This window comes from Magallana gigas, chromosome 3, assembly GCF_963853765.1.
Source record: "Magallana gigas chromosome 3, xbMagGiga1.1, whole genome shotgun sequence".
In the NCBI taxonomy this organism is placed as follows: Eukaryota; Metazoa; Mollusca; class Bivalvia; order Ostreida; family Ostreidae; genus Magallana; species Magallana gigas.
The window spans coordinates 58403701-58428115 of record NC_088855.1 but is presented as its reverse complement, the minus strand read 5'-3'; the positions used below and the strand labels follow the sequence as shown (position 1 = coordinate 58428115).

The 24415-nt window shown below is 33.3% G+C and overlaps 2 protein-coding genes across 2 annotated transcripts; one reads left to right on the top strand and one right to left on the bottom strand.

The window, feature by feature from the left end:
- The first annotated feature begins 1825 nt into the window (after positions 1–1825).
- On the top strand, positions 1826–3724 carry LOC136274170 (somatostatin receptor type 2-like). Its single transcript, XM_066080625.1, has one exon. The coding sequence runs from the start codon at positions 2465–2467 to the stop codon at positions 3473–3475; it is 1011 nt and encodes a 336-aa protein (XP_065936697.1). The 5' UTR covers positions 1826–2464; the 3' UTR covers positions 3476–3724.
- A 7346-nt stretch (positions 3725–11070) lies between these two features.
- LOC117683797 (uncharacterized) lies at positions 11071–21370 on the bottom strand. Its single transcript, XM_034453694.2, has 4 exons — positions 21216–21370; positions 13038–13473; positions 12688–12903; positions 11071–12512 (listed from the first exon to the last, which is right to left on the bottom strand). Exons 2-4 carry the CDS (start codon positions 13182–13184, stop codon positions 12243–12245), a joined length of 633 nt encoding a protein of 210 aa, XP_034309585.2. The 5' UTR covers positions 13185–13473; positions 21216–21370; the 3' UTR covers positions 11071–12242.
- Positions 21371–24415: the final 3045 nt, after the last annotated feature.

Here is a 24415-nt window from a genome sequence, read left to right as displayed (position 1 = left end):
TGTTTAAACTAGCAGGACAAAGATTGCGAAAAGAGAATAAAAAGATAGAATTGAAAAGTACTTTTGGTATTTTGCAATTTTCATACTTGCTACCATGCAAAATACTGTTTTTATGGAGTTACTGCATGAAGTGAAACTTATTGAATAAAGAAATTTATGTTATAGAAGATGAAACTTTATTTCAAAGGGATTTGATAAGACTAATAGCCTGCGTTTGTGTGTTTTATATTCATTCATACAAAATGATTCCTGGATCGAGTCAATAAACTCTTTTGAAAGTTTATTCATGTACGAAAATTCTTCTGAAAATATTTTATTTCTAAATAACAACATCATGTTATTTTGTTCCAGTTTTATTCTTGGTGTTAAAATAATTGCGTACTTTATTCTTCGGAACAATAACAAATCCCCCTCATTGGGGTTTTACATTGTCGCCTAAAGACGTCAATCACTCAGACGGACAGAACATTAAAGCAGAAAACTCCATGCAAAATGCCGCTTGTGTCATACCTTCTTTAATCATCTTGAAGAAATATCTTAATATTTTTTAAAAACGTAAATTGCTTAATGTGCTGAAGCAATATTTGGTAATGAATCAAAATATTTTCTAAGAATGTATTCTAATGTACCTTTACAATATCTCTTCCGGTGTTCTGAAAGACTGGTGCTCTGGTATTTTTTATTTGAACAAATTTTATTATGCAAATATATATATTTACATAAACGGATTAGGCAGCAGGCAATGCCTATGTAAGCCTTCTCTGTTCGATGTTTATCAAGAGATGTAACAGATAGATGACCAGTCTAGTGTTCTGATAAGAATTTTCACGACTAGTTGCCATTTATAAATTACTTCCGCTTTGTGACCGGTGTTATATAGTAGCTTTTCCCCCCGGGGAGAAAGGCTACTATATAGTAGGTTTTCCGGGGGGAAAAGCTACTATGGGCCGGGAAAAACTGCTATACAACACCGGTACAAGATGGCATTAAGCACTACGGGCTTAAAACATAAAATTGGAAACCACGTACACACTACAATATCAGCTATTGACAAACAAAAGATTATCAATCCAGTTGTCGTTTTGTATCTTTTTACAGTTTGCTATTTTAGAAAAATTGACATACAACTTTCTATTTAAGAAGGACAAAAATCAAACCTGCGTCATAACAAATAGACATATTAAAAAAAATAGGCCTTTGAGCATTGAATGATTGCACAACCGTTTTAATGTGCACAATGCAAATATTGATTAGTTTCGAGACTTCCGGTGCGCCGGTGACCAGAACTCGATGTCCCCGAGATATAACACGAGACTCCTGGTCACATGCAAATCAGCGATCTCGGACAACTTACGCTGCGATGTAAAATCTTAGAACCAACTCAGAGCCTATTCTCCAGATATAATTACATATCCGTCGTTTTTAGTTTATTTTAGATCAAATCCATGCAATCAAGTTGTTTGCAAGGTCATCAGAGTTGTACTTACAGCTATCTATTTTCCTCTTTATCAAAGCTTTGGGTGATAAAAGGTACGTATAATAACGTATAACTGGTTTGGTACTCTGTGCACATTTCAAAAGAATTGATAGTGATTTTTATTATTTCTGCAAGGGCTATAATTATATATCGTCAAACCTGTTAAATGTACCAATAATTCACTGTATATATAATATTAAGAGTCCTTCACATGCAGGAAAAATCAAATAAAGTTCATCTAGTATCTCAATACACTAATTAAACTACACGTCTTCTACTTCAGCACCACGGGATAAAGCACATAATTATAATTGATTAATGCCTTTTGATTTAGAAATGTTTCATAATTTTCTCTGTTGATACTCAAGCTGGGTTTTGTGCAGTAGAGACGCATGTGGCAGAGAAACAATCCCCGTTGTCTTACGGTGTTATGCCCCCACGAAATATAAATCATCGACACTGGCGACCTCTGCATCATTTAAGTGAAATATAATTTAAAATCCCGACAGACCTTCATTTCTGTTTTTGCCTTTGTCTCCCGAAAAACCGGACGTGTGTGATACGACGACCAGAAAATCCCGAAATTCTAGATCTTTGTTTTAATAAATCAGTCATTCGATTGCATCAGATGGAAATATTAGACTGCCAATATGCAGATAAGAACCCATTATTCGTAACACAAGGTATGTTACTAAATATTGATTGATGGCAATAGAAAAGATGTGCAATGTAAAACAAGGGATGTCGGAGTTCTTCGAAGGAAAGCGTCAACACAACCCGATCCTCCAAAAGCGGGGAGCCAGCGGTTACCAGTACAAGCCTCTCTAAGACTTGAAGAATTAGGGAATACGGATTCTCCGAGAAGTGGGTAGTTCTCTAGGAGGTGAAAAGTCAGTTACAGGAGCGGGCGTTATTCAGCGTTTGTTATTTGATTTAAAAAGATATGAAGAGTTGGACAAGCAGATTGGGAGTGAATGTAGAGTCAAGATGAACTTCAGTAGCGAGGACTATGCCTACTATATTCAGATGTTTGATGACAAGGATTTCGTCCAACTTATGGAGGTCGCCACATTCATGACTCTGTACATACAGCCGCTTATTTGTGGGTTTGGGTTTTTGGTAAACTTTTTAGCGACCTGTGTTTTCACCTCTAAATACCTGCGTCTGAACTCGTCCAACTTTTACCTGGCCTCGCTGTCCGGGTCGTCGTGCGTTTACATGCTGTCCGTACTCTTGGCCTGGCTGGAGGTGGTGCAGGTGCCCGTTATTCACCGTGACGGCGTCTGTCAGACCGTCGTCTTTCTGACGTACGTCACCAGTTTTCTGACGGTGTGGTTAGTCACTGTGATTACGTTTGAGCATTACGTCATTGTCCATCACATCACGGCCGTCAGGTTCGTCTGTCAGCGACGCAAGGCAAAGATTCTTGTGTCGTGTCTCGTCGTTTTATCTATCGCTCTTTATTCCATGTCCTTGTGGTCAACAGGGGTTGAAAATAAGTCGGGCTCGAGGTTCTGTACCCCAAGATACGGACAGACGGCTATCATTTTGAACCACGTGCTATTCTACATTGACACGCTGGCCACGCTTCTGTTGCCCGGAATTCTGACTCTTGCACTGATCTGTGCTTGTGTAAGTCGACAATTACTTTGGAGGAACATAGCAGTGTCGTGTTTGAGACATCACAGAAACGTCAGAATATCTCGGCGAGAGAGATCCTTGCTGAGAATAGCGCGGGCATTGCTGCTGATCAGTATATCCCACGTGATGTTTAGCGGGCCGAGCTTTATCTTTAGACTTCGATATCAGATATCTACCCTGATATCTGGCAAGGATACGGCGGTGTTTAGTGATAACTACATTAACGCTATACTACAAATACTGTACTATGTATCCTTCACTGCAAATTTCATAATTTACGTTGTGTTTTGTGCCAATTTTCGCCTGGGACTCAAGAGCATCTTTCACTTGCACTTCTTCAAATGCAATCAACACTAGCATAAATAAACGATTTTGAAAATGCTTACTTGTCTAGAAAATGGAGTCTGCTCTTAGAATCTTGACGCTGTTGAAGGTTTTGAGCATTTTGTTCTGTGCAAGCGAAAATGTATGCGGATGAAGAATTTGTAACACCCGTGTGTCGAGCCTTTAACGAAGGCATGCAATTGTTTTTCTGATGTCAAGTATTAAAAGTTAGTTCACTATGAAATGAGTTACTTTCCAATCAAGCTTGAAAAGGTTTCAAAAAGGTCCCATCTACCCGTGTTTTAATAATCTTTATTAAGGTGGAATAACACACATGGAAAAAGTCACTCAAATTAACGGAAAAGGATTTGATTATGAAAGATATAATGTTAAATAAACTGTACATATGTATAATAAGCGAAAAAATTGCAGTTTTCGGATAAAAATGAATGTCTAAAAAAAATCAATTCAGTAAATAACAACAAGAGAATTCGGGATATACGGATCACAAGCCCGACAGTTTTAAAAAAAAATATTTTATTGAACAAGCCCGACACTTTATCCACTCGGCTTTCAAGTAATTCACATGTTGACGTCGATAAAATCCTTTTAAAAACGAGTTGTCGTTTCAATAAGAGGTCAGCCATTTTGTGATGATGTGTTATTCCACCTTAAGGTGGAATAACACACCTGGAAAAAGTCACTCAAATTAGCAGTAAATTATTTGATTATAAGAGATATAATGGTAAATAAACAGTAAATATATCAAATAAATGAAAAATTTGCAGTTTTTGGATAAAAAATGAATATCTAAAAAAAATCCATTTCGTAAGTAAAATCAAAAGCCCCTGCAGGATTTGAACTCGGGATGTACGGATCACAAGGCCAACGTGTTATCCACTCAGCTATGGAGTAAATTCCATGTTTTCGTTGATAAAATCCTTTAAATAAAACGAAATGTCGTTTTGATCAGAGTTCAGCCATTTTGTATGTCCGTCATAGGACCGACGACATCAAAAACGCGTACAGATTTGTGCAAAGTAATTCATCTGGAACTATATCCGACATAGTACAAACGGTGTTAGGGAATGTACAAGGTTCATCTAAAGGGTTGAGTCCGTAAGGTGAAAACAAAGGGTAGGTGTGCAGTATTCCCGAAGGTCCACCAAAATAGTTACACGGTTCCAGAGAAAGAAAAGCCAATAAATGCAGGATCCTGAATTTTTTAATCGAGTCTCAACGATAGCAACCGGTTACAGAATTAAGAATTTAAACAAACACGTACATGTATATAGCCGGTATTGGCCTTCGAACTCAGACTTTCGGTGAGTCGTATGACTGACCGAGGCTGGCCGCCGTATTCCGGACTAAAGATTGACAATTGTATATCTAACAATCTAAAAAGTGAATGAAAGCATGATGAAAGCATGGTGACATTAAGTAAGCTGAGTGAACGACTCGCAGGTTCTGAATAATTATAAATAAATTCTTAACATGTAAAGCAGATAATCACACAACGCTGTTTTAACAGCTTGGCAGTTCTAGAGACATAACACTATGTGTTCTTAAAATTACAAACATAAATTCCGAAAGGTATCAATCACTAATTGAAATAAAACCATTTTAAACATTAAGTTGTAAGAAAATATACTTAACGAAATGTTAGATTTGGAAAGCAAGGTCCAGTATGAGTTAATGATGGACAGTGACCTTTGCATTGTGATAGTACTTTAATATGATTGTCTGATTTTATTTGATTTTATTTTTTTTTCTGATTAAAAAATAACCCATACTTTATATAAACAAAGCGAGTTTCAAAAACAGCACATCCAACAGGTGCCGTATTCACCTGAAAAAAGAAATATCTTTAACAAATATTCAACATATAGTCCAACCAAACAAAAAAAATGATCTTCAGTTGTAAATATTGAATAAAGGTAGTAAACAAATATACAACAACAAACTGTCCCCCAATTCCTTTCAATAAATTTATATAAATTGAGAAATAGTTTCTATGTACTGTTTACAATACATGTATGTAATGTTGTAATGTATGTAATGTATGTAATAATTGTTGATGATAATGTTCAACGGTACACATGTACAGATACTTGTAATAATTCTTGAATTTATTGAAAGGAATGTGTGTATTCCTAAACCGGTTAAATTTTTAAGTAAAGCTAGAAAGAAAAACAAGGAAAAGCAACCGATTATCTTAAGAAATAAATTGATTATTTACAAAATTGATGGTGTACTTTCAACGTATATTTTTGTTAACATCGGTATGTTTTCATCCAAATCAATAGAAATTTGATTGAAAATGTCTAATCAATCATTCATTTAAACAATAAAATGCTTTCTTTGGGGATTCATTCGGGATGTGAAGGTAGCGACATTGCAGAAAAAATTACATAATCCCCGTCAGGTATACATCAGTTTTGTTTCTATTCAGTCGGAATATTGTCCAAGATTTACATATCGTCCTTATATTTTATTATATGATCTCTTTAGCTAGAAACTGTTATTTAGTTATGAAAAAGTCCGTATATTTTGCCTTCTAATTTTGGGCATTTTCCTATATTCTTATGTAGAGCTCTCTTTATAAAGGAGATTAATACAGTCTAAAAATGGCCGCGACCATCTAGCCCTCTTAACAATGGCCAAAACAGATAGCAACCATTTCTTAAACGCGTATAAATATGACTTCACATCAAAAATCAAATACTTAAAGGTTGTCGGTAGAGCGGATTGTAAAAAAAACGTTAGTCGTCGTCAATGCATTGAAAAACTAACTTTTAAAATTAATGAAGAAAAAAGTTAGAACTATGTACGATTAAAAAAAAAAAAACTTTGATTTTTAAAAGGAAATCCATCTCCCCTATAGGTCAATTCTTTTGTAATTTGCAATTGATCCAATACACTTTTCTTTTAATTACTTGAGGTAAAAACAGAGTTGGGTGATTTGAAAATTTTGGTGACGTGGGACCTGGACGGTTAGGGGTTGGAAGAACTAGATTTACCGCTTGCCAAAGAAACGGGCGCTATAATCACTTACATGTAGGTGAATGAGTGTTGGTTTTGCATTGGTAACATGTGTTAATATGCAGTAATTTTATACGCATTTAGAAAATTAAAAATTCGTTCAAATAATTGCTATCTGTGAGCTCATTTCATTTTTTTTTTTTATTTCATTGATATCAATTGAATTTCAAGGAAACACTTTGATTGCTACCGAATTTAAGCTCTTTGAGGCTATTTTTTTTGCCATCAGCTTTGCAATTAACTGTCTCAACCGGATATATGCTCGTGTATATTCGGTAGCTATTGAATTCATTCTTATTATCTGAGAGAAAAAAAAGAAGGTTAATTGTGCAAGCATGTAATATTTAAACAGAAAACACGGATCGCGTAACAAAGTGCATATCGTGTCGAAGAAACTCTAAGGCCAACATTAGCATTTTAATTTTCAGCCTTTTTAATTGTAGGAAATATTGGCAGAATGCATTGACCAAAATTTTCTGCATGAGTCAGGATCACAAAAGAGTTAAGTTAATAAAGTTAAAAAAAAATAGATTTAATTTGTTAATAGAGTTAATTTGTAAACAAGTTATTAAGTTTAATAGAATATTTAAGGGTATATGTGGCGTATTTTTAGTGAATAACAATAATATGATCTTATTATTTGCTTTATTACTTTATTTAAAAATAGGACTTTCACATAAATTACGCTGTATAAGTCGATCGCATAACAAGAATACACGAAATAAATAAAAAAAATTATTCTTTTTACGTGCCGGTAAAAAAAATACAAAAGATTTGTATAGCCGGGTCATTATCAAAATATGCAGACTTTTGAAAAATGAAAAACATGAGAAAATTTTTGCTGAAAAAATTACTTTGGTTGCAAAAAACACATTTAACAAACAATGAAGTATAACATCTAAAAATTTGCAAACATTGGAATCTACCATTTGGATGATAATTAGACTGAAATTTAATGAACAGTGAACATTTTGTCAGTGGTGTAACAGGCATATAGTATAGGAAAAAATTCTTAAATAAAATAAAATAATTCTTTTAAAATGATGGACATCAAGTTTATATCAACAAACTTCATTTAAAGTTATTAGAATTAGATAACAGAAAATATTTGACACGTTTACATAGTGACCAACATAACATTTGAGACAAAGTCTTGATGTTACTCAACAAATTTTTAATTTGAGCATTAAAAAGAACACAACTGGATTTTTCTTTCAATGGAGCATAAAAAAGACATTACTATAAATGCACTGGTTTTTTCAAATATACATGTATTATTGTCAGTTAATTTTATTTGGAGAAAAATGTACATGTTACACCACTGATATTATGTTTTACCACTGACATTAAAGTTACACCACTGACCTAGCGATAATAAATAAGAGATAAGCGTGTTAAATTTTGTAAAATTAACTAATTTCTATTTTTGATTGCATTTAAAAAGTGATAAATTTGATCTTAAATAAAAGTTTTCGTGCCTCATTCTTTCATAATCTGAAGATAGACACACTGTTACACCACTTATAATCATTGTTACACCACTGACAGAAAAATTGCATGTAGATGTTTTTTTACATTAAATCACTCATTCTTTGATGTAATATTTTTTTACTATTGGCATCCACACACTTTTATCCACCTTGTACCGAGTTCGAACTTTCTTTGCCTCATCAATCTCACAAACAACATTGTCAATACTATACCAGCTCATATCAATCATACATTTTGGACAATAAAATTGAATTTTCTCCAATTTTCTCCAAAATCAATGCATACAACGCATATACACTTCCTCTTTGTCTATATATGTTTGTTGAAGCTCAGCTAGCATTTGTTACCTTTAAGCATTTGAAAGGTGTTTGTATAACATAATAGGGAATGTGAAATGTCAGTGGAATAACATATCTTATAATACACTATAAGTCATTAAAAAGTTTGATTTTTTAATAAAAATAAAATGTGGATAATTCCATTTCTTTATAAGAATAATTTTTTTTTTACTTTTATCTTTTAATCAAGTATTTAAATGAGTAAAACATAATTAGAGCATACAAAATGTCAATGGTGTTTCAAATAATGTCAATGGTGTAACAGGTCTCATTTTGCAGATTAAGAAAACACAATTGCAATTAAATAGTCAAGCTTTCTTTATTGTGACAGTGTCTAACTTGTAAAATTGATAAATAACAATTGTTCAAAATGCTCAAAATATAAATGAAATGGAAGAAAAAGTAAAATAATTAAATAATGTCATGTGGTGTAACAGTTTTTTCAGTGGTGTAACAACAAATTTTGGTTACACCACTGACCGTTATACCACTGATGTATCTATAGTAAATGTAGCAGTATGACCCAAGAGAACAGATACTACACAAAGCTACATAGCCTATGTTATAATGTGATAAACATTCATCATTTATGTGAAAAACTTTTTTGTTCTTTCATAATAGAAAACCTTAAATAGCACGTTATCCCACTGACACAGTTTACATTGTATTTTTCGGAGCATACTAACATCTTCTGCCATATTTTCTATCACAATGATGTCATCACTGATACATATATCTTTTTAGTAGCAGGGAATGATGTCACTGTGATCTGGGGGATTCCAACTGTAGTACAATATTATTTACTTGATGTATTTTAAGATATTTTTATATAATTTGCCTTGTAACACCAATGACAAAAATTTTTTGTACAAGCATATATCTCATCAAATTCATTGTTTTTAAAAGAGAACTTGTTAAGGAGCATAGCAGAAATTAAAATATGAATGTTGTTTTGAAAATTAACGGTGATTTTTGGAATAAAACATCAATATTATTGAAGATATTGTAGGTTAAAGACGTTGGAAAAATTTAATGACCACATAAATTCACTGAAATATCATAACAAATAATATTTTTTTTATACTTTAAGCAGTAAAATTGTCGATTTATTTGTTCAACAATATAGGTTTAAGTTTCTAAAATCCAATGGTACTGTATATATTCCCCAGAACATTATTTTCCCCCCTTTAAATTGACACTGACACAAAAGGCTGCATATTTTGATAATGACCCAGCCCCGCCTTAAATGGGTCACGTGATATAAATCTCGGTCTTTCGACAACAATGGCGACGACTAGAAATAGAAGACCAATAAGTTTGACAGACTTGGCAAGGAAAGAAAAAATAGACAGACTGACAAAGATATGAACAAAGGGAAGATTGTCATCGGAGACCATGTAGATTGATGGAATAGGAATTAAAGCCGAATTAAACTCAAGTTTCCATCATCTATAAGTTATAAAACACAAATGGGTTTTCGTCAGAGAATTTGTTTAATAAAGAATAAATAAACACTCTCAGTACAGACACCCCCCCGGAAGAGGGGTATTTCCTCCGCTTACCGTGCCGATGACGCTTAAAGCGTGTTTCATCTTTATTACACATTTAAACATAAAATTAACAATTATATACGGTATAATGTTCTCCAGGACTTATTTAAACAATATTTTATTCAATATAATATATTGTTAAATGTTCTCCAGGACTTATTTAAACAATATTTTATTCAATATAATATATTGTTAAATGTATTGGATTGGGCTGCAGGCGCAGCCTATTTAAGCCATCTCCCTATATCAAGGTCAAAATGAACAAATTGAAATGTTCAATATTGATAACACAACACAGACTTTAGAAAAGATACAAATCCAAAAACAAAAGAGAAAAAGAAAAAAAAACTAATAATATGGTACCGGTTTGAAAAAAAAACAAGACTAAATGCTGTTTCCATAAGTAATTACAAAAAGCGTTTTGTTGCTGCTATGAAGGTATGTAGTGCTCTAAATATTTGAACATTGATATTATGGCCATGGTTAGGACTACCATATAACATTAATTCAACTAAAACTTGATGATCAGAACTAATTATGGTATTTTTATGGCTTGAAAAAAGTAACTCTACATCATTCATACTTGGGACATTTGAAAAAATAATAATAAACATCTTCAACAGAATTTATACAATGACCACATATTGCGATGTCTGTTAAATCATGATTATACATACCTGCCATTAACATACTTGCATTGTTCCGTAATTGACAATGTATTATATTATATTTATGTGTCCCAAAATTAAAAAGTTCTCTAGAAATGAATATCAGAAATATAATGCTTCAAGTATCATCTGATATATAAGACATGAATTATGCGATTCTAATTTGTAAACAAGTTGTTCTTCGATCGTGTTTTCCCGCACTCATGCGCAGTGGCGTTATAAATGGCGGATCACATTAATATTCAGCAGACGTGTAACAAAGTTTGGAGACAAATAATTTAAGACAGATTAATTTTATGGGCCTAGAGTTTTTACTCAATTCATGTCAAAAATATTACTACAAATATGCCACATATATCTTTAACTAATAAGATAATTATGTATATAAATATTAAGTGAGCAGAATGGTTTTCAAGAAAATCAAAACTTAATCAAAGTACTGAAAGTACTGAAAGACGGTGGCGTGAAAAGTTGGGTTGGTTTATCAAGATGCTACTGTTGTCTGATTTCTTTAGGTATGGTAAAACAACAAAATGAAATCAAGAGGCAAATGTTTATTGAACACATAGCTAGGTTTGATAAAAGATGAAGAACTTTTTAATAACAATACAGAATCTTGTATATTTGAGAGTATATCAGTTTGGAAAATAGAGATAAACAAAATAATGGAAGTTTATCTATCATGAGATATATATAAAGAATAGATAACAATATAATGATTTACACAAAGGTTTTTTATTTTGGTTATGTTATTAGAGTGGATTGGGAGAATTAGTTTTTCTAAGATGAACTGAATGTCAACTGGTATATTGACAATGGCAATGAAAATTTGGCACAAATTATTTGGCAGTATGTTCTTTTCATATTTAGAACATGTACACATTTCAAAGAAAGAAATGGATGAATTGTAAAATGGCATGCAGAGATTATAGTCTATAGCGTATTTCGTGATCAAGTTGCATTACATTTCACTTATCTTTCAGCAAGATAATTATTGCTTAGATTTTGTGCTGTGTATGTAAACTATAACTAAACTACTAGAATATGCATCAAGTAAGGGTAGTATCAGAAACAAAAAAAGTAAAGTATAAACAAACATGTTCTATATATAAACACACCATATATCTATGTCAAAGAAATAACCATATGTGAATGTCTCTTATAGACTGAACAATTGAGTTATATGGTTATGAAGATGAAAACAACAAAAATACAACTAAAACTAACAATATGCATCAAGTAAGAGTATTACTAAAATGGGAAAAACCAACATAATTAACAGAAATCAATCTGTATATCCCAAATGAAGATTGGATGAAAGGGTCATATGGTTTTTTGAAACAAAAACAATAAAAGTAGACTAACTATCAAAGTTAACAAAATTAATCAACTTGTATAACCACTGTGTGCATGCAAAGTTAGAAAAGCATGTACCGGTATTTCTGTAAACAGTTGCTGTTTGCATTTGCTCATTAAATATTTACAACCAGAAATTAAACTAGATCTATATACAGTTATGGTGTTTCAGAAAAGGTAAAAATAAGGTAAGTGAAATATTACAAATTTAATAAACCTGTTTACAAATGTCAATTTGAAGAGATGTCATGATAGCTAATCAATAATCATACTGACTTTTTTTATAGTAATTTAACAGTTCTTACAAAAAGTATTTATTTTGATATGGTTCGAATGTAGGAATGTTGGCAAGTGTTTATAACAATTCAAAGGAAATGACTGTTGTGCCGTTGATGACGAGCTTCACAGGGAAGAGAAGTTTGTCAACAATCATATTTTCTAGCTGTTGTAAGTTAAAAGTTCCGGCTTCTTCCACATATCTTTGAACTTGGGCACGAACCATGTCCAGATCCACAATAAAGTCTTTATATATGTCATCTTCCTTGACACACATTTCACAGTGGGTGTCCGTCATTGACAGAGCTTCGACATTTCCGGTTACAACCATATCTTCAGGTTGTACAGCCTGAAACAATAAAGTATTCATTCGTTATTATACATAATATGCATAGCTGATATTTTTTGGCATGATTAAAGTACATTATTTTTTTTCCAATCTTGTGTAAATTTACAATAAACTAGTACTATGCTTGGATTTTGAATACATGTAAATGCAGTTGAATGTATCAAGCTATTGTTACCTTGATGGTGGTGTTTCTTGTGGAGTTGAGACTCTTCTTTCTGAGCCATTCAGATACAAGACAATGAGTAACTTCAATGTATTGCCCTATCTTCAAGTCTTGTTTACTCAGTTCTCTCCAAAGAGTTAGTTCCATTGTCTGTCCATTCTCTTCTAAGGTCAATGCTCTAATCTTAGTGTCCTTCTGGGCAACTTTCACTGTTTTGATTGCTTCATCCTGCAAAGAAAATCAATTGAAAAGTAAACTATAGGGGTATAATTCAATACAAGTACAATTGTTTTTAATTTCATTTGATTATGAATTATAATTTTAGATGATTTTTAACTTTAATATCAAGTTGAGATACGTACACGAATAATTTGCCCTTGAACAGTCAGGATTTCTCTAACAGGCGATGACATTGCATCCTTCAAGGTTTTTGTAGGTGATGGTGGCATGATTATGGTAACTGCTTTTTCCTTTAAAGATTCTGGCACTTGTACAGCTGGTCCTGCCATAATTTTTGATTGTTTGGACAGTACAAGTCGACTTCCTTACACAATGAAATTTCTTATTTGTAGGGTCCTTCCGTCTTTGATAGCTGGCATTTTTGCTTCATCACTAAGAGTGACAAGCATGGCCTCAGTTCCATCAGCAACACTAAAGTTCAAGATAGAACCCTTTTCTCCATTTGCATTGGTAAAGGTGGCCAGGTTTGATGGCTGTTGCTTTAACCAAAGCATTGGGATATGGAAGGGAATCTCCTGACTTCATTTTTTGCAACTCTGCCAAAGTTTTGTGCAGCATCTGAAATACAGAAATAAATTAAGAGTCTTGAAGAATGTCTATAGATACTTAATATAATGGTCTTGTACGATGGTAATAGATTTACAATGTTGAGTATTTTAATATTGCAGACAATTGATTATTATTGTTTTATATTTTGAACTCATTATGCATATTTGTAAGAGGTGAGATTGTTTTAATTATTATGTGTTTTTTTAGCTGAAATGCAGTAACGCGTAATATAATAAGTTTTTAAAATGGCAAATACACAACAATGGGTTTATGGTCTGAATAATATGATTCCAGAGTAGCACATGAAATTTCAGCAGAACTATTTAAGTTGGTATATACATGATCTAAACAACTTCCATAGTCAGTTGTAGAACTATGCATTATTTGTCTGATATTTAAATGTTTCAAATTTGAAGAGAGATCTCTTTGGGTAAAATAATCTATGTTTGTATCACCCATAATAAGAAAAGGTTGACTAGTATCTAATAAGTTCAAGACTGAAACCAGAAAACAACAAATATTGGTGATGGTGGCAAACTTTGGGGGACAATATATGAAAATAATTTGAACAAGGTCACTGTTTTTCATAAGTGTTGCCTTTACTGTTTGAATGCCATTTAAAACTGCTTTTGACACATTGATCAGTGGATATTTGGAGTAAATAACTGAACCATAAAATGGCCGCATTGTATGAGAGGATTCTTCTTCATCAAAACGATAAATATGAAAACCTGGTAACAAATAATTTTCACTGTTGTCACTTGCTTTTAATCTGCTTTCTGTAACAGCTACAATATCGCCTGACAGAATGTTTTTTTCCGACAATAAGTCACTTATGTGCAAATGCAACGACCTGCTGTTGTGATATATAATTTTCAAATCTGAGGTTATGTTTTCAAGAATAGGCAGGCAGGTCCACAATGCTGCATGATTTCTCATACGTTCCATTTCACAAACAACATTTCCTGAAACTCCTATTTTTTCTTCATTTAGAGACAAAATGTGCAAATCTTGCAGTTTTCGAACTCTACTTAGACCGACATAATGAATGTGATCTAATTTCCTTTTTCCTAAATCTAGCACAACATTATTTAATGTAGAACCCTGTGCTTTATGTATTGTTTTTGCACATGCTAGTCGCAGTGGAAACTGTCTTCTTGTGACATGACAGGATTTGTGTCTCCCGACTGTGAACTTTTTAGTCACTTCAAGAATGGGTGTCCAATCTTTAGAGATATCTTCAGAATACAGATTACAGTATTTTTGTCGTGCAGAAAATCCTATTACTGGGTCATCAAATAATACCCATACAATACTGCACCTGTTTGAACCTATTACTCTGTAATCTAATTTCTTCACTATGCATGGACTTCCATTTGTTAACCCATCTTGGACATTGATATTGATGCAAACCTCAGCAGGTAAATCGGTCACCAATTGCAATTTTTTACATAGTCCCATGGTTTTAGATGGATCATCAGATACTTGAAGGAGTATTGCATTTTTTATTTCAGAGGACACATCTCCAGTAACAGCATCAAGTGCCGTCACAATACATTTGTCATTTGAATCTGCTTTTTCATATGCTTGACTATTATGAAAATTCACCTTGACATTGGTTGTAAACAAGTGTGGAATTGAATTTAAATTTTGGATTTCTTCTGTGCAGATTCTCGTTCTCAGCACGTTTATATCATTGTCATTGTGCTTTCCTTCTCTTAGTCTATTTAGTAATTCAGCAAAGTTTTTATCTTCTTTTTGCCTCATAATTTCTGTTAATTCAAAGACTGGAAACAAATCAGTCCATAAATTTGTTGCTAATGGTCCATAACCTTCAGTGAGATTTTCAAATATCCAGCCATCAAATACAGGTTTAAGCTGGAATAAATCACCAATAGCTATGATGCTAATACCTCCAAATGGAACACCTTTTGCAAAAATCTCTTGCAGCCTTAAATTAATGTAATTGAACATTTTATTTCCTACCATCGAAACTTCATCAATAAAGACAATTTTCAAGCTGCGAAACTTTACTCTCATATTGTCAAGTTGCTGTACATCAAGAGGTTTGTACTTCAAATTTTGGTTTGCTGGAATGCAGAAAAGAGAATGTATAGTTTGCCCTCCTATGTTGTATGCAGCTTTACCTGTTGGTGCACATAACACCGCCTTAACCTCATCACATTTCTCTGCTACACGTTTGGCATAATAACGAACAATTGCCTGAAATAGGCAGGTTGTTAACAAACTTTTTCCCACACCAGCACCACCTGTTAAGAAGCAATGAATTGGTAGATCATTTGTTTTAATCTTATGAAGTATGTGGTAAAAAAATATTTTCTGATTTTGATTTAAACTTCTTGCAAGGAGTTTATATTCCTTATCACTCAGCATGTTTACTGATATATCATCAGTCTCCACTTGTTTTCTGGCTATGCCTAAATCAAAACCTAAGTCATACTCCATCTGTGCAAATTTTGGGTTAAAACAACCATGATCTAAGCACAAGTTTTCATCTTCTTGAAAGTCAATTTCTTCATTATGTTGTACTTCTGCAGCAACAATATGATCAACATTACTCAATAAATCATTCATATTGTTTTCAACAACGTCAACTATACCCCTGTCTGCTTCATAAGGCAATTTGTTTTTCTTTATTTTTTCCTGTTGCTGATTAAAATGTGATTCAAAAGAGGTATGATTTCCAATTAGATCATTTTCTTCATTTCTCCATGGATAAAACAACATGAGTTGTTCTCGGAAATAGTTTTCTGAATCTTGTTCCTTGTTGTATCGAACATATCTGATAACTTTTTGAGTTTTCCTTAGTTTCAAAATAGAACCATCTTTCATATGGTATTCTTTTTGACTGTTTGAATTGTCTTCATCACTAATTGACACATCACTATTGTCTTCATTCATTTCCTCATATTCATCCTCTGGTAACAACTCTTCAATATTGTTCTGTTTTTTGTCTTTAGGAGGTGGCACAACATCAAATTTTGACACAAAATCAGCTAAGCAATAGTTCTGCAGAACACCTGGCCTTCTTTTATAACGTTTTATCCAGTTATCTGACTCAATATTTGTTGAATTTTCTGGCATATCTTGAAGAACTTCAAGAGACTTCAATAAAAATGTGCGATTTTCTGGATCACATGTATTTATAAACACAACATTTCTACTACTTGATCGTAATGGCATTTGCAAAAGCAAATATGCTGCCTCTTGAGCACATATTTCTACATGTGTGAGGAATTTGTTTCCAATTTGTCTTATTTGCTGCTTTAAAGATAAATTTCCCTTCCTTGCCTCTTCACAAGCATCATGAAGTAAATTAGACATTCCTCTCTGGGACTTCGAAATATACGACACAATATATGCTGCACAAGCATATGCATCAAGAATGAACTGCACATCTATGTTAGCTTCCCATGACCTCAACAATATCTGATTGTATGGGTTTATTCTTATTTCTGCAATGCTGCGACGCAAAAATACCTTCGGAGACTTTAAAGAAGACCGTATTGCCAAAATGTAATCTTCCTTTGTCAAATTTATCATTGTCAAAAATTCATCAAAACTCATTGCATTGCACAATTTAGAATCATTGAGCAGTTCACATATTTTCCTGTAATTTTGCTGTACATCTGCATTCTGTTCAAATTTGTCCTCCTCCAATGGTTCTAAAATGATGGTTTCTGGCATTGGAGGCAAAGGAAAATTAAAACGACAAATATTCTTTCCTGCTTTCTTGCATGTTCTAGCATGCCTGTGTGTTTGATAATTGACAAGTTCCGCAATATTTTCATTTTTGAAACAAGTGGAATGCTCATCAATAAAGTTTTGAATCTCTTCATTAGTTGACTTTCCATACACAGGTGCATTTTCTATCCAAAGAAGCAAATGGATGTGTGGAGATCCCCTTTGCTGAAACTCAACACGAAAGAAATGGTCAACAATTTTTCCTAAAGGACTGCAGTCACCTTTCAAAATTTTGGACATAAATATCTGAAACCTATGGCTAAAATATCTCGAACAAGTTACTGGATCTCTTTTAATGAGTTCACATTTCTCGATCCAAGTCAATTCATCAACATCTGACTCAGTTAGTTCTGCATTGTTCAAACTTTTGCTCAATATCTGAATCAAATTTTTCCATTTTGTTTCTGCAGCTGAGAAAGAACAAAACCATGTTGGAATACCAAGCTGTCTTATCATTGCAAAAACATCTCTTTTTGCACTTTCCCAATATGCTGGTGATCCTCTTAATGTTCTCAAGACTCTATACCCTTCATTTAATTTAACAATGTTATCAAACGAAGTAGGATTCAAAACATGACCAGCTGTTATTTTTTTGCCTTCGCTTTTGCACTTTCGCATTGCAAGTGTCACTTTGTCCTGAATTTGCTTTATCTGTAATTTTTTTAACTTGAAAAAAAGGTTTGGCATTGAACATGCTGCTCGGCGATCTTGGGATCTTAACTCCCATTTGCAAATTGAACTGTAAGTAACTGGCACCGTACGATTTTTGTTAGACATTCTTCTCTGACCACAGTATATAGTTGGAAATGCTAAATATTCTGCATCTGGATCTTGATACAACCCAAGAGGTGTTTGGTTTTCACCTGGTGCAAATGACATTGTCTTATTTAATGATCTTACATCTGCAGGATGCAGCAACGTGTCTGTATTTCCAGTAAGTCTACTTTCAAAATTTGGATCTTCTGTCCATTCATCAACATCATCTTCATCTTGCAAAGAACTGGTCTCATTTTCCAATTCATTTGTATAAGATGTGTTCTCACAACTCGTAGCATTTTCACCTGATTTTTGCTCAGTAGCATAAAACTCTCTCTGTTCTTGTAAAATGTCCCAGTTTTCTCTTATTGATATCCCTTCATTTCGAAACAATTCACTGTTTTCTAAAAGCCACTTGAGTGCATTCATACATTTGTTTGGTCGTATAGCCTCATACAAAACATGGTGCTTATAACTCAACTTTCTTTTTAATTTCACTTGAATTGTTTCAGTTTCAGCTAACGTCCGTGGTAAAGATTTGACAGTAGTGTTGACATCTGAAGGAACATTAACAACATTCCCACGTAAACTCTTTTGTCCTCCTCTTGGTTTTTCCATCAACTGCATAAATGGAATTCTTGGACTAATGAGACGCTCTTCCATTTCAGTAATATTTAATTCGGGAGGTTTCGGGGGAAATTCTAATCCATTCACAACTGCTAAAGCTGGTATTTTACCAAGTTTTAAGTACTTCTTACAAGTATGACAAATCCATTCTGTATCTTTTGCACTTTTGATACCTTGCAAACATTTGTGTGCTATATCTAATGTATACAGAAACTGAGCCTTAGAAACACCATCCCTAAACCAAGTTTGTGTACAGCAAGAGCAAACAAATAATGGACCTTCCTTTACTAATTGTTTAAAATTCATTACTGCAATTTCCTCAGTTTGTTCAAGTCCTTCCCTCAAAGGGGTCACATTAGAACAACTTGAAACATCATTTTCAATCTGGCAATCTGAATTGCTACTTATTTCCCCAACTTCTGGTAAATTTAAACTATCAACATAGTTTTCAATAACAACATTTTGGGTTCCTCTCTTATTCCAAACGTCATTATCCATTTTTTCAGTTTTCCCTTTTTTTCTTAATGAATGATCTTGACATTTAGGATTTCTATTCTCATTATGTTCTGACCAACATCGTTTCCTCGACTGTGTTCTATTTTCTCCTAATGACAAGTCACTTTCACTGCAAATGCGTGTTACAGGTTTTCTTGGTTTGTTGGAAAGAGTCTTAAAACAGAAGGCATTGATTTCATACTGCACATTATCCAAACTAATGCAAGACAAAGACATACACAGATGTCGTAGAAAATTGCAAAGAGCTTGAAAACAGTTGTGTATTGTCATAGTACACTTTCCATCAGGGTTGCAAAGCCCATCATTTCCTCTATTATGAGCATCAAACACAAAAAATCTGTCACCTCTTTGTTTCAAAGCTATTGCTGCTGAATGAAAAATCAGAATACAAGCATCATATTTTGCAAATGACATATTCAAACTGCTTTCTAATGAAAAACCAACCTCTTCTCCCACAGTTTGTGCCATGTTGCCAAAATAAGTCTGTCTGACAAATGATGAAATATATTTATTTCTAAATTCAATGTGATTTGGTAGTTCAGAAGCTAATAAAAATGAGTTTGATTTAATGATTAAATGATACAAAACATCTCCAGTCTCCAAAACTGAATGTAGATCATGTTTTGTGAAAGATGCGTTTTCGTAAAAATGACAAAATAATAGAAACATAAAACTGTTTGTCACACATTGTTTTCCCCTTGAACTGATTGGGAAGATTTCCGCACATTGAGAATGATCTGCTTGTACAGTTAGTTGTTGTCTTTCCACACTTAAATTTTGTTGTTCGGCCATATTTTAAGAACTGAAATATCAAGTTATCTAAATACTCTGACTTGAAACTATAATTAATTAAACATACTTTTTTGGACACTCATTGTAGCTCATAATATATGTATTTCTACTTTGAAATTCTAAATCAACTAAACTTTTGAAGTCTACGAGTATCAATTAAAACAGCTTCTTTCAGTTAGTATTTTACGTTCAATACAATGAAAGTGCATACATGTATTAATAAATTTGATTGTCAAATTGTCGCACTAGAGATGTGTTATGCATGAAATACATAAAGTAGTGTCTCTTCTACTTGGATTCTCAATCTAACTCTCACAACTTTATCAAATCCAAATGCTATTATATATGTACTGTCTGTACACAAAAATCTTGTTTTTGTTCAAATGATAACCTTCTGAAGTTCTAATTTCAATCAATATATGTATTCAGTTCTTTATATGCTCATAAATCTTCATTCATATTCGTTCCAATTCACATTTTGCTTGAAGTAAGTTGCTCATATTGTTCTCAAATTATGATAATGTCAGCAAGTTTCTCATTCTGTACCTATATTCTGAAGTTAGTGCCAGTTTGTGCTCAAAGGAAGTCTCAAAATGATCTCATTTTTCTCTATGAAGTTTCTCACTTTGTTCTCAAATTCTCAAGTTTGTCTCAATAGAAGTTTCTCATTTTGTTTTCAAATTGATAAGTTGATGTCAATTTTCTCAATAAGTTCTCATATTGTTCTCAAAATCTCAAGTTTACCAACATATATATATATTGAACAATTGTTCAGATTTTCTTCTCAAGAATCAAGATAGTCTTAATTTTAATAATCAATTACAAAACATTTTACCACCAATAATTTTTTTTCAATAAATTTTTATGATTTAGTTATTTGAAATTAATGATATACACGTAATATCAAATGAAAAGTTAATGAAGTTTCCAAAACAAATTACAGATTATACTATGGCGAACGAACCCGATACCAATATGGTCGACAGATAGCGAGGGTAAGCTTGTACGCCCTAGATGATGATCAACTAATGACTATCAACAACAACGAAAATATAAAATCATGAATAAACAAATCGAATCTTTTATAATAGCTGGTCTGTCCACACGTCAATCTCTTTACATATACTAGGCTTTATCAAAATAGACAAGAAATCTATTCAGAGAAAAAAATCCAATATGGCCGATTGATAGTAAAAAAACATCAGTAGTCTGAATCCTACTCTACATGACTATCAGACGAGGATAATAAACAATACATACCTATATATATATTCAAAAGAAAACAAATTATTCACCTCTGATTCGCTTCTCTTTCTCCACGTGGCTTTGTTTATGTTGTTGTTTTCTGACCTCTGGGCTGTCTTCTTCTTTGTGAAAATGTCGAATGTCAGGATATATTCTTACGCATTATTTTCATTTATTAGGAAATGTAAGATGCAAAGATATTTTACACCTGATTATCAATATTTATAGCAATAACTGTTTGAGATATCTGAAAACAAATATAGACATGTAAATTCAACAAAAACACTACGATATACTTTGAACTACTTTTCTACGCGCAATATTTATAAGGATGTAATACAGCTCTGGTTGAATACCCCGACTCGCTTAGCATCGTTAACTTCATGAATATTCATAAGCATTTACTTTCAAGTCTTTTTGTGCAAACCTTTACCATTTATCAAAAAACTTAGAAATTTTGTTTACTTTCAGGTTATGAAAGTTGTATAGTATTATATCTCTACCATTCTGATATATCAACTTCTGCGTAAACTTGATTATCACCTCCGCACATTTCTGCCGCTAGGGGTGCCATCATGCATACAAATGAGCTACTCGAGCGACGATATTATACGGTGGCATATATGCCACCGTCTAAAAATTGTCAAAAAGATCCTGCTTTAAATCTTTATACAACGTATGACAATTTTGCCTTGAACTGTATCAAGTAGCTATGCCCACGACGTGGATTCTCCATTAAGGCACTGTAAGAGTGCCGCTAAGATCAATACCTGTAAGAGTGCCTCTTAGATCAATATCTGAGATCACAACAACCAGGGTCACCAGGCCCCAGGGATTATAAAAATGCGTTGAATCCATCTAATAATATTCTACCCTTAAAGGATACTTTATGTTTTCAAATCAAAGCATGCAGGTATTAAGAAAACTTGATCACCCTTACAGCTGATTGAAAACAAAGCGTTTACAAGTAGAAATGAGAAATAAAAATTAATAAACAAAAAATTTATTTTCCTTATCAGGATTCAGTCACCTTACTTTGAAGTCGACCTTTGACATTTGAGTGCATTTCGCGCATTCTCCGTTTTTTTTTGTGGATTAGAGAATTCTGAGTTTGAAAGTTCAGGCTAAATTAACAACAGTAATGATAGCCTTAATTTGGATAAATCTGTTTACCTCTAGTGACTGATTACTTTGTACGAGGAACTGAGGAATAAATCTAAACCAAAATAAACAGTGCTTGTGAACCCTGACTGTGACGTCCTACAATGTCTAAAAGATCGATTTCTGAATATATAGGCCTACATGAACGAACTTACGGACAGACAGGCATGGCTATTCGAATTTAAAGAAAAAAAACCAGTCATATTGAAATCACCAGGCAAAAATTAATCTAAAAATCACTTTGCATCGCATGGGTGTTAAAAACAAAAATTTGCACCCTGGTAGCCTAATTTGTCCTTAAAAATCACCCTTAATGGGTGAATTTCTCGCTAATGGAGACAAGTATACAGCAGTGATAAATTGATAACCTTGGATCACTCGTTTCATTTGAACATCAAGGACAGCTGTTATATTGCACAAAAACCCGTATATCGAGTGTCATGATGCGACGACTCATAAATGCATTACTAAAGTAACTAAAAGCAGTTTAACATTCAATTTGTGCTGTAAGAGCATACAGTTATATCTTGCGTGGGAAAATACATGTCAGCAAACACATCTCATTGCAGTGTCTTTACAACAAACGTTTACTTGATTTTCATTAAATTTGATTATCAAACTGTAATGGAGAAAGCTTCAGCCTTCGCGGACATGATCAAATTTTATTTCTATTTCTTACTAGATCAAAACTGTTGCATACACCTTCTCCAAAGGCATCTCCATCTAAAAAAAAAAGTAAAAAAAAAATGCCACAAAAGGTGACAGTAAATACGTCATTGACAATATGGCAAACGGAGCTGAGATAGCAGCATGTAAGCAGAGGATGATTGATGCTTATTAGATAAACAAAAATTTGCGGACATAAAAGATATGCATGTATGCCAATAAGAGTTCAGCAGGGCACAATGATGACATCTGAAAAAGAGAAATATCAAAGATGGAAAGAACACTTTGAGGGGATATTGAACCCCCCAGACTCTAACAACAGATCAGACGTACTAAGTACCTGAAGAAAACGCCGACTTGGAGATCAATACTGACAAACCATCAACATTAGAAATAGTCACAGCAATCAAGAGTTTGAAGTACGATAAAGTCCCTAGGAATGGCAACTTACCAACCGAAATCTTCAAAGCAGACCCTACCCTAGCAGCATACATTCTTTATCCTCTTTTCTGCATGATATGAAAGAAAAATATGATATCAACAACATTGTTTGAAGTTAACTTTGTCAAACTAATAAAAAAAAAAAGAAATCTCAGTTATCTCACAGACTAAAACCATTGGAGAGGTATAACTTTACTATCTGCACCAACCAAGATCTTTAGTAAAATAACTGTTTACAACAAAATTAAGACAACAGACGACAACAAGCTAAAGCAAGAACTGGCAGGCTTCAGAAAAGGAAAAAGCCGCTGTGGCCAAGATGTCTCTTAATACAAAATCCCACCAAAAAATTCAACTAAATCGTAAAAATATTAGATTTACATAGCATGGAAGTGTATTGACATCAGTGGGCGGTGCTGACAAGGACATAGTAGCAAGATTCGGTAAAGGATCCTTTCTCAAAATTAAGAATTTATGGAAAATCAAATAGAGTCGCACTAAGATCAAGTGTACTATCTGTCCTAATGTATGGTGCCGAATGCTGCCAGAGGATGACAGAAAGGGACATAAACAATCAAGTTTCCATAATGGCTGCCTTAAAAAGATCTTGAGAAAATTCTGGCCATCAAAAATTAACAACAAAAATCTACATGAAACAACAGATATGAGGACATTACTTAGGAAATACAACTGGAGAGGAATAGGTCAATAGACATGTCTTTAGAAAACCAACAAACGACATCATAAGAGTGGCACTAAGACGGATCCCAGAAAAGGAGGAAAGGCCGACCAAGAACAACGTGGAGGCGAACTAGTTCGTTTTCTGTCGTCGTTGGCGTTGTCGTCGTTGTAAACTTTTCACATTTTCATCTTCTTCTCCAAAACCACTGGGAAGATTTCAACCACAGAAAGCAACACAGGGTGAAGGGAATTTAAGCTAATTCGAATGAAGGGCCACACCTACTTTAAAGGGGAGATAATT